General features: G+C 30.0%; 2 protein-coding genes across 4 annotated transcripts in view; both read right to left on the bottom strand.

Moving 5' to 3' along the window:
- Positions 1-4,386: 4,386 nt before the first annotated feature.
- Positions 4,387-13,864, bottom strand: LOC108751652 (E3 ubiquitin-protein ligase SMURF1). 2 transcript variants are annotated; one of them, XM_018491942.1, is made up of 12 exons: positions 13,662-13,864; positions 12,128-12,166; positions 11,943-12,051; positions 11,731-11,864; positions 10,697-10,961; positions 9,503-9,987; positions 8,524-8,773; positions 8,276-8,442; positions 7,390-7,580; positions 6,717-7,114; positions 5,613-6,073; positions 4,387-4,675 (listed from the first exon to the last, which is right to left on the bottom strand). In XM_018491942.1, the coding sequence occupies exons 1-12, from the start codon at positions 13,858-13,860 to the stop codon at positions 4,488-4,490; spliced, it is 2,886 nt and encodes a 961-aa protein (XP_018347444.1). In that variant the 5' UTR covers positions 13,861-13,864; the 3' UTR covers positions 4,387-4,487. The 2 variants fall into 2 exon arrangements, with proteins under 2 accessions (XP_018347444.1, XP_018347445.1); XM_018491943.1 differs by having other exon boundaries at positions 8,276-8,439.
- A 2,455-nt stretch (positions 13,865-16,319) lies between these two features.
- Positions 16,320-17,231, bottom strand: part of LOC108751666 — a 10,469-nt gene continuing 9,557 nt past the window's right edge. For both annotated transcript variants that reach the window (XM_018491965.1, XM_018491966.1), the window contains exon 4: positions 16,320-17,152. In XM_018491965.1, coding sequence (XP_018347467.1) covers positions 16,964-17,152 — 189 coding nt within the window. In that variant the 3' untranslated portion in view covers positions 16,320-16,963. The remainder of the gene's footprint in view (positions 17,153-17,231) is intronic.

The following is a 17,231-nucleotide window of genomic DNA, read 5'->3' as shown; positions in this document are numbered from 1 at the left end:
TAATGTATCTAATCTTCCATATTAGATGTTTAACAAAATTAATACGTACATAAAATGTGATTTATTTAAAAAAAAATTAACTTGATGATGGAAAATTTAAAAATTGTAAATTGTGCATTAATAATTTAGTTACTTGAAACATAATAATATAAATAAAAGATTTCTTCCATATAATTTTTAATTTTTTAGGATACTTTTTCTTCTTTGGCTACTTTTTACTTGAATCATGGTCTTATTATTACTTTGTCATTTTTTAACAACTAATGTGGTCGCTGTAGTATAAATGGACAGTCGTAACATATACACACACATATGTATGTGCGTGTGCATCTTACTATATAGTTTTGAGAAAAGAGGATAAAATATAATTATTTCAGAAAATATTAATATGTTGTTACAGCATTTAACCACAAGGCACTTTTAAGGCCTTTATTGCTATATAAACAAGATAACAATTGAAAAAAGCAGTGAGAAAATTAAAAGAAAAATCATTCATTTTACTTTTAAAAGACTGTCCATACATTAAATACATGTTTCAAAGAAAGAAAAATTTGATGTAAGAATATATTTTTCAAATATAAAAGTAAAATTTTATTATTCTTAACATTCCTAACTAAAAAATATAATTTCTCACTGAAACTGTATTTTCGTAAATTTTCTTAATAGTCGTGATGGTAATTGTAATCTTTAGATATAGAAAATAGCTTTTCTTAATTACATCGTATTTGTGGAATACGTATACATTCCATAAAAAATGTAAAAATTAGTAGATTCGCTTTAACATATATTATGTCGCTCATAGAATATCAAGGATGCATCTGTGATATCGTGAAGTAAAGTTTTAAATACGAGAATTTATGTATATTTGAAATTAAGGCAACAGATATAGACATCGCTAGTGTCCGTCTTATGCGTGCAATACCGTTAGCTTAAAGCTAACAGCTGTATCAATTATTCTATTCGAGTCGTAATAACCCGTTATAGCAATGCTCAATATTCAGATCGCATTTAAAGTGCTGAAAACGGATACTTTGTAGGAGTGACTTAAAGGTGTGAAGACGCTTTCTTCTCAAAAAGAATAAACAAAATGGACATACATACATATATATAAAATACGTGTGTGTGTGTGTGTGAACAATTTAATTTTTATAATATTATATAAAAGTGAACGCTAAATTATGCAAATTTTTAATTTTCTAAAGCCGAAAAGTGAGATTTCACTACCCCCCTCCCTCCCTCTGCATAATTTCGATCTACGATATGTTTCATCACAGTTTTGTGCATAATACAAATATAATAATGCAATAATTATACAAAACAATGATCCATGCATTAGGTATTTTTACAATATCGTCACATGCTGAACTAAATGAAAGCTTCGTGAGATAAATAAGAAAAAATAGCGCTATATCTTACTAAAAGCAGTTTAGTAAGTATAGTCATGTTTCGTGAAGTTCTCAAACAAAAGAGTCAGTTCGATCGAAACATTTTAAGCTTACATAAACCCGTCGAATGAACTCTTTCCTTAAATAAGTGCGCTCTAAATTAAAGCTAATATACACGATTTTAATTGTCAATGTTGAAAATCAACGTGTCGATCGCTGTTTGATCTGCACGTGAAATGATATTACATTATTCTATTATATTAATCTCTAATAAATTATTTACATCTTACTAACGCATTCGGTGATATCAATTCTTAATAAGCAACAATAATTTTGTCGCGCACAGCTATAGATAATATTTTGCCGATTGCGTTACGACAGCTCCGAACGAAAGTGTTACAATCTCTCTCGAAATATAAACTATTATTAATTTTAAAATATCAATTCGTGAATATACATAGTAATAACATATCATATCAGAAAAATAAAATATATATTAATTTATGTTTTTACTTTCATATATATAGTTCATCATATTATTCCAAAAGTTAAAGATTTGATATCTAATTAACTATATTTCAATAGTAATTTTATCTTTTTATTGTCCTTATACTCTTTATAAATTATAACAATTTTTGTTTAACACTTGCGTTCAGAATTATACATATATACAAACTCTCTACTTTTTCCATAGGACAACAAGGTCCAATAATACATTTTAAAATACTAGATTTCCAACATGGTGTCTAGTTGATGTCTGTCTCTACAAATGAGCGATACTAGAGATTCTCAAGTAAGAGATTAAGTATCATATGTTTGGTTCATCAGATTTTTCAGAATCTAGATAAAATGAAATAGCATGATCTATCTCAAAGGTATGGTATCCAATCTTTTACTTGAGGATCTCTAAATGATACTTAGAAATAATACTAAATCCTATTATCCAATAGATAACTGATATGGAATTAATTGACTGTGCAGTTTATTGTGATACGTCTTAGGCCCGGTTTCAACGTAAAATAAACTTTAATCTTGATTTAATTTACTATTTTTTTTATTCCTAAAATTAGAAGAAAATAAAGAATAAATTGAATCAAAAAGTTAATCTGACATTAGTGGAACCAGGCCTTAAAATGAAATTAAAATCTCTCGAATTGATTCTCTGTCATATATTGCTACGTTCATATAAGTTCGAAATTTTTTCACGCTGATACTGCGTGTTTTGTTTTAGTAAAAAAAAATCTGTACAATATAAACATTGTATAATAATAATCATAACTTTTGGAAGATTTTCTCCCAGAAATACTTGTGCATGCTTAATCTTATATTTTTATCATAATTTTAAAATAATAAAGCTAACGATAATAAAGCTTCGATGAATTAAACAAAATTAGTGATTTTATTTGAAAGATGTGAATCAATAGAACTTTGATATATATGCATTAGTAAAAATGTAGAAAACTGATTAAAGTCAAATCAATAATTCACTGAAGAAGAATAATAATCCCCCTAAATTGAGTTGCTTAACAAGATAATAAATATTTAAAGGCCAATATATCAGTTTCCTATAAAAATTGTTATTCAAATTTATATTTAAAAGAGATATATATCGTAGAATGCAAGATATGCAAGATATGCAAAGTTTGTAATTGTAAGGCCATTTAGATATTTGTATATACGAAACAATTTCGTTAATAGCTAACATATTAACAGTTTTTATAAATCTCATGGCATATTCAAAAACGTAAGGCAATAAACGTAAACAGTATGAAATCGTAACATTGGATTCGCTTTTGGTTTTACAGTCTCTATTATGATTGGCTAATTCGCTTAATGCTTACGTCTTACTGCCTTACATTTTCGTGTCCATGGACTTAAAACTCACTGGTTTTTCTTACCTCTTACTGTTTTATAAATGTAGAAAATAAACAATTTCCTTTTTCTTTTCTCAATGATAAAATTTTTAGAACCTCACTTATTTTCATAGGAATTCAGGATTACCGAAATGTATACTAGCATAAAATCTATATCAAATTGGAGATTGAGAATTGCGAATTGGAGATTAGAATTGAGTGACCGATATGCAAAAGCAGCTATATCTAAATATGTAAAAGATATTGAAACCTTAGTTCCTTGGTTATGAATTGAACGTTTTAAAAATGTGCTAAACAGTTACAAATCCTATAAAATTCAGGAAGAAAAATGGATCTAACTGCAAAAGAAAGTTAAACCTTGTAAAAAGTTTAAATCCTTATTGTTGTAATAAAAAAGTGCAAAAGAAGTTACATCTCTAAAAACCCCTACTTGCAAATGTAGTTATATCATTAATAATATTTAATAAAAATGATAGAAACTTTATATCAACATCAGTTAAAATCCTTTTTCTAGTTGCAAAACTAATCAAGTGCATTCTATTTTAATGAATAGAAATTGTGTTTCTTATGTCATATTATGCATGTTTTATTAATTAAAATAATGAATTTTTTCTAATTAAAAAAAATTTTTACTGGTAACTTGAATGAGAAAAATTGTAAAAGTTTTTTGCTCTCATCAAAAAAATTCAAATGTAAAATTTAAACAATAAACGCTAGTCAATTAGAATCTGGAAATTACGTATTTGCCACACAGAGTCGCATTTCATGTGTAATAGAAAATAATTCAATAGCGATTAAGTAATGTTCAACCTCAAGTTTCGTCAAATTACTCTGTTATCTCGTACCATAAGTGAATTGAAGATACTGTTACAATCTTTTCTGACTAGCGTTTATTCTTTAATTTTATGTTTTTTATTTTTAACATCTTTATTTTATATGTACTGATGATAGTCAAATCTTTACCGAAACGTCTACGTTAATTTATATAATTTTAAATATATGATTTTCGTTTAAGACACCTAGTGTTGTAACTAAATGCTCCCTTCTATTTATATTTTTTTATCAATAAAATAAACATCAATTCAATTAACCAGAACAAAATGGATTAAAATTAAATTCATCCGGTTGTGATTAAATTCTAATTTTTGTTTCGCATTCTCAATCTTCAACATGTAATCTGACATGAGCTTAATAGAAAAGATCATGCTAACGTAATAATCGCAATATATTACTCTACAGCGAAGCCACAAGTTTCTTCAACCGCCTGCGTAAGCTTGTCAAGCATCTTCTGATAAGTTGGATAATTTTGCGGTATGTCTATTCTATTGAAACAAGTATGTGCTTTCGGGAGATTTTCGCTCGGAGCATCAACGGCATGGATCGTAAAAAGTCGTGGACCTGCCGCTCCTGTCGACCCTACACAATCAAATGTAATATGTAAATAATTATTATCTATATGTTATATTTTAATCAAGGTATTTATTGAAATTTTATTTTAAAAAATTCCTTGAAAATTTTCAGATTTTTCGTGTATTACTCAAAATTCCAGCCAGATTAGAGAATTTTTGTGTCTTTGAAATAAATTGGAATGCAAATAACGTTGATAAAAAGGATATTTTAAATTAGTAAAAGATAGGGATTTTATAAAATTATTTATCTTTTTCTACAATTGAAGCGACAAATATATAGGCTAAATATAGAGTCCCTATATGACAGTCTAGTCAATATTGTCATTCATCTTATTAATCTTGTCAAAATATGGCGAAATTAGTAAGGTGTCTCAAATGTATACATACATACATAATATACCACACATTACTTTCTTTTTTCTTTACTTATGATTTTATATTTTGTCAAACTAACAACATTAGTCAGACTCTTACTATAAGGATTCTAGATAAATATAGGGAAAGCTCACACTCAGTGAGTTAGTCTCTTCTCTTGTGTATTATCTTCTGTTTCATCTTGATTTTCTTTTATAAAAATTCATGACACACGAGAATGTTCATAAATGTAAGCGCAATGTATGAGCATACATTTATTGTTAATATATTTATTGCTAATCAATTATCGACATTTTGTATTATCAAGAAAAAATTATTTATTAATAATATTAATATTATTTTAAAATTATATAAAAATAATATTAATAATATTTATTAATATTTAAAAATTTTTTTAAAATTAAAAACAAATATTTTTAAAGAAATAGAATTTAAAAAAATTTCAAAACTTTCTCTGAATCGATAAAAATTTTAAGGATAAAAGAAAAATTCCTTAAAATGTCCAGGTTTTCTAAGTTTTTCGAAATAGTAAACACTTTGTTAACAATATGATTAAATATAAAACTTACCTTGCAAAGCCTTGAATCCCTGTAATGGAACTCTGGAGCTACCGGTAACAAATTGAAGCAACCTCGCTCTCATTTCTTCACCATACGATTCCACTATCTGCCAGAACCATTGCACAACCGGTGTATCGGGCGTGCAATGCTTAAGCCGAGTGTGCATTTTCCAATCGTTTATATCGATAGTGCCCAAACCGCCAATAACTAACTCCAATTCGCGTTCGTCGAATGGTCTTAGTAACAAGGGAGGTATCAGTTCGTGAAATCCTTTCTGTAACGCTAAGAACTGTTGCTCGATACCGCGCATAAATCGATAATTTACGTATAAGCGGACATATTCTCTCTTGTTTTCTTCTGTTACCGGAATATCTTTACCACCTGGCTTTAGTTCGTGATTCTTCAATACGCCGAAACTACTATGCTCTACGGAAAAAGTAGCATCCAACACGCCGTCTATGCTATTTTCCCTAATTACGTAAAATATAATAAATTAAATATATTCTTTAGAATTATCTCTACACTGTAAAAAAATTACATGTAAAATTACAATAATTATAGTCAATTTTGGGATCCACCACTATTAAAAATGTATATTTACATACATGTAAATAAAATTACAACTTGCAAATAAAACTATTTTTCTTTAGAATAATTAATTAATTTGCAAAAGTAAATTGTAATTGAAGTTAAGTTTGTAGATTTATGTCATTTCGTTAATTTGCTAGCAAATTACAATTTTCTAAAGCTATATGAGAGATTGATATGTACGAATTTAAAAATGTAAATATAAGTGTGGCATTACCATTATATTATATATTTAAAAAATTTGTATATTTACATAAAAACTATAAAATGTATTATTGTTATGGTAATTTTTCGTCTAAAATATATTTACACAATTAGAGATAAAAGTATTAATTTTTATAAAAACGTATAATTTTAGATATTTCTAATATATAAATTGTATAATTTTTATATATAATATATTGTTTAAATGTAATTTTATTTTTTTATTGTTTATGTAATTTTATTTTTTTACAGTACGGAGAAGCATATAAATCAGATATTTGATAAAATTCTCTTTCTTTAATATAAAAAAAAGTCACTTACAACATCCATGTAAGGCTCCTGTGTAGTTCCGGATCAACACCTTCTATGTCGCTCAAAGTTATAGCTTTATTAAGCAACATTTTATAGAACGGAGTAGTAAAACCACCGTCAACGTGATGACCGTGAAAGACGGCGATGCCTATAATCCTTCCGGCAAAATGGAAATATGACAAATGTTCTGGATTTATGCCTGAATCCGGATTAATTTGAAGCGTATAATTATCATCTCTTGAATACTGAAAGAGTCCGTATTGCGGATTTAGCATCTCATGAGACAATAAATACAACCATTCGCGTGCGACGCCGCCGTAATCAAGACCTTCCTCGCCGCGGAATTTGACCATGAGTCTTTTGCGCATATCTTTCGGACGCATTTTCATTATCAATCTGTATGATTCCTGTAAGAACAAAGTGTTGCTTATAGACTGGATATATCCTTGTAAAACAAAATCTTAATTCTTTACGTTAATAACAATTAAAATTTGTTTAAAAATTACACATAATTCTCAAATATTTCAATTATTATTAAAACGTAAAGAATTATTCTAAATTATTAGAATAATTTTTTACGTTAATAACAACATTTAGTTATAATAATAATTCATTGGGTTAATAAAATTTATTTTAAATTATTAAAATAAGAAAATCATATAAATGTTTAAAATTTGCTTACTTCGAATATTTCATTTCTCGACACCTCCAACCTACAGTGTCCACTCTGAGGTTGAAGAGCATTCAGTTCTGCTCGAAGACATTTCAACTTTGCTACTAAATCACGTTTGTATTTCGGAAGAAGCTCATTGTCCATGAGCTCCTTCGGTAATTCTGATACTGTTTGAGCATTTTGAGTTGGGGCGCTTTCCACTGAAATGCAAAGAAATTCTTATTATGTCCATTGCACTATTCATCTATACTGATCTATACTCACGGATAGGGTTACCATATCACAAAAAAAGAGTATACATATATATATTTTTTAAAAAAAGATAATTATCCGAGAAAGAGGTCATTTTTTTATATATTAAAAAAAAATAATTTTAGGCACTTATTAAAATAAAATTTCTAGAATATAACTTTTATTGACAATTTTTATTAATATAATTTTAAATATAAAATTTTAATTAATAATAAAAGAAGTTTTATAACTTCAAAAAAAGTACATGTATTCTTAAAAGAGTACGCTTGGTAACCCTACCCACGGATTAAGAATCTCGATAATGCGATTTTTTACGACAATTCGTCCTGATGAACAAGACTCTTCCGAAATGAAATGGCATTCTGCCCCAAGTGACAAAACAACCAAGACTGATTAACAGTCAGACCTCCAGTGACTAGATAGACGCGTTGGCAGATAAGATAAAATTGCGAGACGTACACAAATGTTCTTTTGTTGTGTTTTTGTGTGGAAATAAGTAAGTAATTATGAGATCCGTATTGTGTGAGTTTTATCAAATATGTAAGATGCAAGTCAAAAATGTAAGTGCTTCAGTTATTCTGTAGTGTATAATATATTTTCCTTTTTTACTTTTAGAGAAAGTTCTGAAAGAAATTTTACTTACTTGTTGGAGAATTGTTGTTACTTCCGTTTTCATTTCTCGCTGGTTGTTGTGGCGTATTAGGCTGAACCATCGACGAATTCGTTGTATCCGCTTCAGCGGTTTCGCTCGTCACCGAATTATTTGCATTATTCGTAGTTTGATTGTTCACATTGTTGTTTTGCCTTCTACTATAGACAGAATAATTATTTGACATTCTTATGCGTAATTGCAAACTTACGTTTAATCTTTCGATTTGTCTTTATACTTACTTTAGTAGATTGCTTATTATTTGACTGGACAGTCTGGGGTCGGTAAACTGCGTTGTCCTATTATTGTGATCTACGAAATATACTCGTCCACTCTGGGTCTGCCTCATTTCCCATCCGCTAGGAAGAGGACCCAGCTCGTTCGTCAATTCGTTAGCTTGCAAGTCGCGCGGAATCCTTGGGTCGTGCCAAGTAGAAGATCCAGTTGGTACATGATAGAAATATACTTGGCCTTGTTGAGTTTTTCTCATTTCTACACAATAGAATCTTTTTGCTATATTTACACTCTAAAAAATATCGATGTAGATATAACACCATGCAGTGTCTATAACTTTCAGTGTATTGATGTTAATATCAATTCATGATGTATTTACAACTTTTAGTGTTTATATCAACATCATCAGGATTTAAAATCAATAGTATTAAATCCATATATATAATATGTTCCGGATTATATAGTGTTACTTTAGTATCACCAATACTGTGAGAATTACATAAACATCGCATGGTATTAAATCAATACCGATATTTTTTAGAATGTACTAATCGTTTTCCCTACATAATTAAAGAGCCTGTAGCAACAATGGACTAATTTATATCTTGTAAAATAAAGTAAAAAACTAATAAAGTTAAAATGGTCTAAGAAATAAAGTTAAAATTATGAAAAAAATAATCAATATCTACTTGACTAACTCACACGTAGCTGAACATGCAATAATAATGGCTTCGTTCAGCAGACTCAATAATTGAGTGAGCGCTGGTATTGATGTATTCTTCCAGATCTAAAAGTCTGATTAGATGATCTAGAAAAATACATCAATAATAGTAAACGCTCACTCAACTGTTGAGTCTGCTGAACGCAGTGATGTAACATATGTTTTTCCTATCACTTTAGCTTCAAAATTTATTTAAAATGTGAATTAGCTCACTGTTGCAACAAGTTCTTCAGTTTACGTTGTATTTAAAAATAATTCGATTGTACCATAACCACGAGGTAGATCCGGCGGTTGTGGCGGATCGGTTCGTCTGTCATTACTCGACATAACGCTATTTCTGTTCCTATTGCTGCGATTAGGCCTTCGAATTTGACCACCGCTGTTAAGGCCACGTTCTATTCTTCCATTTGCATTTTGATTGCCATTTTGTTCATCATTTCCTCTAATAATACGTCGATCCCTTAAGGACAACGCCGACGTCGTCGCATTTCTTACGTTATGTTGATTTTGATTGCGATTTTGCTGTTGCTGTTGCGTCGGTGTATTTCTCGGAGTATTTTGCGTCGAGTTATCTCGGCTGGGTGTTTGACTTAATGTACTGTCTCCGCCAGTCCATTCGGGAGATATATGTCTCGCGGGACTTCCCTCGTTTCTTACGTTCGGCGAGCTCGCGCTACTGCTGGGTGACGTAGGCTCCGATGACGACAATGGTGGTGGTTCCGGTGTCGTTGGTATAATAGCATTGTTAGGCCTATCAATGACATTGCTTGAATATGTCATAAAGCAACTGTGCCTATGACCTACTAGCCAATATGGCTTACTTGCTACTTATATATGTAAATAATGATTTTTCTGAAGTTAGATAAATGTACCAGTTAATAAATATGATCTAATTATTGGATAAAATAACGAACATTTTAAATATTAAGCCTTTAATGATATGTACGATTCTAAATAACTAATGAACTAATTGGGTCATGTCCATTAATTGTCTATTTAATTAAAATAGGTACACTTATTATATTAAAAAAATTTAGCTAAATTCAATTAAGATTCAAATTTGAAAATAATTTTGTTTGAATCATCAAAATAATTATATAGAATGCTTAGATGTTGATGACAATGCTACAAAAATTTTAATATTTTAACTAGTAAAGTATCTTATAATTATTTTAATGTCCAAACAAAATTATTTTTAGAACTGTATCTATCTAAATTTTTAGATATTTCAGTAAAATCTTTCTGTCTAGATAGATACATGGATAGTTAAATCTTCTGCACTTATTCAAATATTTAAAATATTTCATATTTTTAATTAAAAATGTTTCTTGTATTTTGAATCTGATTACCAGTTCTCAATGTTAAAAACTCATCATCAGCAAAATCGCAACACTTAGATAAGCCATACTAGGTAAAGTTATTTTACAGTGCATTTTGGCTTGAGTAATGGCAAATATTACCGAGCATTTGGACGAATCCATTGCGTGCTCTTCGTGTGATGATTTACGTAGTAAAGTCGACCACTTTCCGTTCTCCTTTCTTCCCAACCGTCTGGTAGATCATTCGGGCAGCTCAGATCTCCGAGCACATCAACTACGGCGTTATGACCGACTGTATTACTCACAGCGCCGTTATGACCATCTCGTGACATCAAGGACACGACGATTTGCCCTTTGACAACATCCGTGTCATCAGAATGCGCTTTACATAGATCCAAACGTTGATCTAAAAGTATTTATATCGCTAATCTTTATAAAATGTTTTTACAATGCATAAGATAGCTTAAAAATACATCATCAAAACCAACACATCAAAAAAGTTTCTTATAACAGATTTTCTACTTAAAGGGGTAAACTACTCTAAAACGCTTAAATTTAAACGTCTCAATATTTTTAAAATATACATTTTGAAATGCAGAAAGCAATAATTTCAATTTTTACTTTGCTAAATAGCAATTTTAATTAATTTATTATTACTAATTTCGTTAAAGCTCATTTTATTTTTACAGAATGTCACTAAAAACTATTTCACTAACAATAAAAATAAGTATACTAAACAATAAAATTAAATAAGTAATGTAATAATAATGTTGTGTGTCTAATTGTCTTTATCGTAACTAAAAATCTTTATTTTATCATTAAAAGGAAGAAACATTTATTATTTAATTCTTTAGCCATATTTTCGAGCCTTTATTCTATATACTATTTTAAAATTTAATAACTTAAAGTGTTTACATAAAAATTTAATTTAAATATTCTAAAGATATAATACTTTACAGAAATTATTTATTTTTACTCAGAAAAATAAACTGCCTTTTAATTCAGTTCTTAATTCCATTTTCTCGCCAAGTAGGGCGTATCTATTAGATACGAGAGGCTACATATATTGCGTGTCTTTTTTTTATTAAATAAGAATAAAATCTAATAATAAATAATATAAAACAAATAATATATATATAAAACATATAAAACATATATTAAGTACAAATACATACATCCTGTGTCCTTAAGTCTTTGGATAGTATTTGATAATATGCGTACGCATCCTAAAAATCCTCCATTCTGTTTTTTATGAAATTTTCGATAATTCCACACAGATATGGTGATTCCGTCATTCTTTCCGATGTATCTGTATGAACAAATAATAGTTATCTTCTTATGTGTTTATACTTAACCTCTCTATACTTAGTCTTAAAAAAATACTCACAAGTCATAGTGTTGATTCCATTTAGGATCAAGAGTAGCTTTGCAGGTATCTGTACTGTGACATTGACCGGAACCTTCGACAGTTATTTTAGCAAAGGGATCAGGCAAACCTAAAAAAGAAATATTTTTAAATTATATTTATTTATATTTTGACATGCTACACTCTTTATAGAAAATAATACTCACGAAATAAATCCTTTCTAGCGAGATTGCGGGCACATAAAACTAAAACATATATAATCGTTATATAAATGTTTATTTACGCACGCAAAAACTAAAATACTTCTAGCCTGCGTTCTAGGAGCGCATTATTAGCGATATTGTATCATTTTTTATTCATTAAAAATATTCATTTTAAAACAAGGAATAAATTAATACAATAGCTGATAATATACTTCTTAAATACAATCATAATCTCTATTATTTTTTGTCCATCATACACAAATCGCGTGATAATGATATGTTTACACATAATTTAGGCTGGATTATTCCACTTTTCGGTAAATTTCAGATCATTGTCTTACTCTCTTAGTTTCTTATGCTCTTACTCTTTTACTCTTTTGTTTATCCAATTACCACATAGTTTATCTGAAGATAGAACATATACTAATTCTAAGTTCCACATTATTGTTTAATCAGATAGGTTTTATAAAATCATTCGATAATAATCTACAACTTCTATAATATCTTCTGCTTATACTCATCTTATATTTGTTAAAGTTTCTCAATTATTGCTACAATTAACATGAATGTATCATACAATTACCACTGCTATTATGACAAAATTGAAAGTATAAATGATGTTATAACTCATGTTAAATGTCGTTAATGATGACTGAATAGCTTATTTAGAGAATAAAAGAAAAATAGCCAGACATTAATTACTAACATTAAAACTAATTCAAAAGATAATATTAGCTAAAAATAAAGCTCTGTTAAGAACATTGCTTTCTTAAGGATATCATATACTAATTCTAAAAGTCCCACAGTAATATATATTAATATACCTTTTGTTTGTCTATCTCGTATTTATTAAAATAGGCTCTCGACTATTATTACGATTAATATATATAGATATAATTGTATCATTTATTTATATCTATTATTGATAACTGATTCATTTAAATATAAATGATATTCTAACTCATGTTAAATGTCATTAAAAATGATCGAATAGCCTTTTCAAAGGAATAACCGGACATTAATGATAAAACTAGCTAGAAAAATAAAATTGAGTTTGAGGCAAAAATGCGTTTCGTTAAGAATAAATTACGAATGAATGACACATTAAATGGTCTTCAAGACCGTCTATCCAGAATTAACAACGTTTTCGGTCCCCCGGAGAGTGCTCGCCGTGGGGCCTCGAGCCTCGAGTCTCAGCTTCGCCGCTGAAGAAGCTACAGCAATCAGGACGGAGGGCCAGGACGAAAATCGTGATTTTCACCTAGGACACGCGTTATTTGCGTGGGTCGTCCGAAGAGAGACCAAGCAGATACGGTTTGACGTTTACGCGTCGCTCGTCGTGGCCCCCTCCCTGGCCCCCGCGTGGAAGAACGCGGTGCGTGCGTGAGGGCACGTAGATTATCAAAACAGGCCAAAATACGTGGGCAGGTGCTCTCGTCGTGCGTGCGTGCCGCAGTTTGGATAAGAGCCCCGACTTTCTCGCACCACGAAGATGGCACGATGCCCCAGAGGAAGAGACGGAACTTGCCGTACTCACTCGTCAGACGGATCTTCATAGCCCCGTTCCTCCTGCTACCGCCCGGGTTCGACATTCTGCACGCACATTTAACGCTTTGGACTGCGCATCGGCGCCGTAACTGGCAAAATAAAGTACGAGTTATTCTCCCGTGCCAAGAGAACGCACGACGATATTCACTGCTCGCCCGCACCACGCACACATATGCGGATACATACATACGAAAGCGCGTGCGAACGGTCTTCTCGTCGGACGCACTATCGACTTGGAACGGCCGGTCGATTCTCACGATTTGCACGAGATCTCGAGAGGGCCTCGAGTCTGCGTAACGTAATTTTAATAATACTTTACGTCGTAGGCGTAAATCAATGTTTAGGCGAATCGTGAGATGTATATTTTCAGACTGAAGAAGATAAAATTAAATAGAGTAGGAAAGAAGATAAAATTATTTATAGCAAATTTAATTAATCATGGCCATTCTGGTTGCCCACTATCGATGTATCGAATGAATTGTGCCTGTTGGTTGCCTGTTGTGTAATAACGTGCACGTTAGGAACTTCAACGCTTCCCGCGTTGGAGAATAAAACTAGAAATTTGCGTTCTGTGTCACGCTTGATGCGTATGATATATCATTTTATCTTTGTTGTTTATCAAATATTAAAGTAGAATAAAATAATACACGTTATGCGCATCACGTAGACAGCATACACAATAATTATAAAATATTTACAAAATATTTGTTAATATTTATAAGATTTATTTTAAATATTTTGTGGTCTTAGATTGCACAGATCATAAATATTTATTATAAATATTATAAAATAAAGAAATACTATGTTTATTGTAAATATCATAATAAATGCTATAAAAATACTTAATAAGATATTATAATTCAAATAGAAAATACTTCCCTGATAGCAAGCTACGTCATTTTATCGTCATTTTGACGTTAGCTTGTTATCAGGATTATTATAAATATTTATTCATACTTATTAGAAAATATTACATAAAGTATTTAGTCTATTCTTCATCATACACACCACATAACTTTTTATGAGCTTGCATAGTGTTTTTCCTTTTCGTAAAGTAATAGAGTAAAATATAACGAAATTCTTTTTGAACATATTTTTTCATATTAAAATCAACATCAAATAAACAATTATTAAAGTACACGTTTCTTTCTAAAACAAGCTTGAAGAATAATCTATCAGGATATACAATAAATTGCCGTTTAAAATGAAGTTATTTACATTGTAAGAGATTGCTAACTATTGAAAAAAACGCAATTACTTTTCGGCCAACTCAATACATTATTCCTTGAGAAATGTAGTTAAGGATTCTTATAGGCATTGTTGAATTCATGTAACTTATTAATGCTATAAAAGAAAACTCTTTTATTTATTATTAAATTGAATAAATTTTTCTGAGATATTAGAGAGAAACAAGAAGGACAGTGAACTATGAGAATAAGCACATTCTCTGAATGTGTTTGGAGTCGTTTTTTGAAATATTTCAAACGGTTGTGAATGATGTCCAAAAAATTCTAAGGTACGCGTCATTATTGAGTAACATATTTACAAAAAATTTGAAGTTCTTTGCGTGACATTTAAGATTTTTTCAGTTTGTATCAATGTTATTTTCCATATTATATGCGTCGCTTAATAGCATATAATTTTATATAAAATATGTATGAAATATTTATATAACATTTCAAAAAATGAATATTAATAAATATTTTTCATAAATATTCTGTGCTGTCTGGGTAATTTACTTTTTTTCTATACGTCAAATTATAACAAAAAGATTAACAATTCTATCTGTTAACAAAAATTCTCAGATATAAAACAAATTAATCGCCGATTAAATTAAAGTATAATTGAAGTTATTCTGAGACTGATTTTCTGAAATTTATTCACGTAGATTCGGACGAAAGTGTCGTCATTTTCGATATTTTATTATATAAATCTATTTTTTGTAGTTGAACTATTGCATACTATTGAAACTTAAAGTAAAATAGGTTTATATTTTATATTTCGTGAAAGCGAGAAAGAGAGAGTTCTGTCTAATGCAGACTAGTGCAGGAATAAAAAACAGACCTTATATGTATAACATTGCGTATCTAGCAACGCTATAACACTTGTAAATATTTTCTTATATTTGAATCAACATATCGATTAAAAAGAGGAAGTATCATAGGAAGATATGTCGACGAAAAAACATTTGTAATCTTTTCATTCATAGTTTTTCTTTAATCATTGTTGAAGTCTTAATGTAAAAACGTACAAATAAAAGATAAATATTTTGCGAATACTCATGAAAGGATGGCGGACGTAACTAATTTATTCATTGCCAAGATACAATCAAATGACGTTGTATAATTTGTATATAAAAATATGTCATGATGATATCGTTCCTTATTTTTCTTATTATCGCTACTTGTCAAATCTCAAAACAGCATGACTTAAATTTACAAGTGCGATATCAGTACGAGTACATTATTAATGATTATAATACCAACTGGCCTGCTTCTACAAAGGGACTGCCGCTTATTATTATATTAATATATAACATATGTATAATGTATAGGCTCGATTAAATATAAAGCCCCTCCCTAAAATTGACATTTTAACAAAAAATAAATTTAAAAATATCTTTATTTAAAAATATTTATTTTTTAAATAATTTTAATATTTCATTAGTCTTCCTTATTGACATTTATAATACCGTCATTTTTTGAATGAACAAATTGAAGGTGCTTTATATTTATAGCCAAGGCTGTATAATATGCAAGAATGTATCATTGTCATGATCCCTGCACGTTTTGTACTATCATCGGTTGTAAATATCATTGTAAATATCATCGCGAAGTCGCATTTACATTCAAAGGCATGACCATTTAAATAATCCAGAAATTTTTCTTTATTAGTAAGAGAAAGTGTCTTGGGAATATTTTATCTTTATTAAATTTGTCAAGATTTTATACCAAAATCTTGACAAGTTAAGTGAAAGAAAGGTGGAGTAATCCCGATGAAACGGACACTTCGTGCGAAGTGCAAGACAAATGGCACAAGTGAATTTCACGAAGTTTCGTAACTCGTGCTTCGCATAATTCAAAGAAATCGGCGGAACTTCGCGACGCCGCGCTTATAATGCGCGTTCGGCTACACTTGGTTACCCCGCTAAAAAGAAAGTTTCTTTCGGGAAACTCTTTGGCAGTATCCAATCACTTATAGATTAGAAGATTTCCGCCGATCGCGGAATGTGATTAACACCGATTACCGACCGCGCAGTCCCTCGTTGTACTTAAAAAAGCGATTCAAATCTCAGTTCTCCCCCCGAAAAGTGAGGAACGCGTCTACGAGGAAAACGGCACCCTCAATAATACTGAGAGAGCCTTTAGCCAAGCCGGTATCGCGAAATGACGACTTGTGTAACATCTTCGAGAAATAGTCGATGTTAAGTGCGCCCGCAGCGACGAACAAAGCACATCCAATGAGTGAGAAGAAAAGATCCTAAAAGATAAAAAATTGCATTTGTAAAAATCCGTATATGATACTCTGTCAATCGTAAAGCTATTAACGCATGTATTTT

The sequence above is a fragment of the Trachymyrmex septentrionalis genome, unplaced genomic scaffold (genome assembly GCF_001594115.1).
Source record: "Trachymyrmex septentrionalis isolate Tsep2-gDNA-1 unplaced genomic scaffold, Tsep1.0 scaffold51, whole genome shotgun sequence".
NCBI lineage: Eukaryota > Metazoa > Arthropoda > Insecta > Hymenoptera > Formicidae > Trachymyrmex > Trachymyrmex septentrionalis.
The sequence above is the reverse complement of the archived record's forward strand: the minus strand, read 5'-3'. Positions and strand labels throughout refer to the sequence as shown.

Excerpts from the sequence above, each read along its gene's own strand:
- LOC108751652 (XM_018491942.1), bottom strand. The coding sequence starts at position 13,860 with ATGTATGTATCCGCATATGTGTGCGTGGTGCGGGCGAGCAGTGAATAT. Across the intron at positions 9,988-10,696 it reads TGGATTCGTCCAAATGCTCG|GCCTAACAATGCTATTATAC; the intron begins GTAATATTTGCC and ends TGTCATTGATAG. Across the intron at positions 6,074-6,716 it reads AGGAGCCTTACATGGATGTT|GGAAAATAGCATAGACGGCG; the intron begins GTAAGTGACTTT and ends TTACGTAATTAG.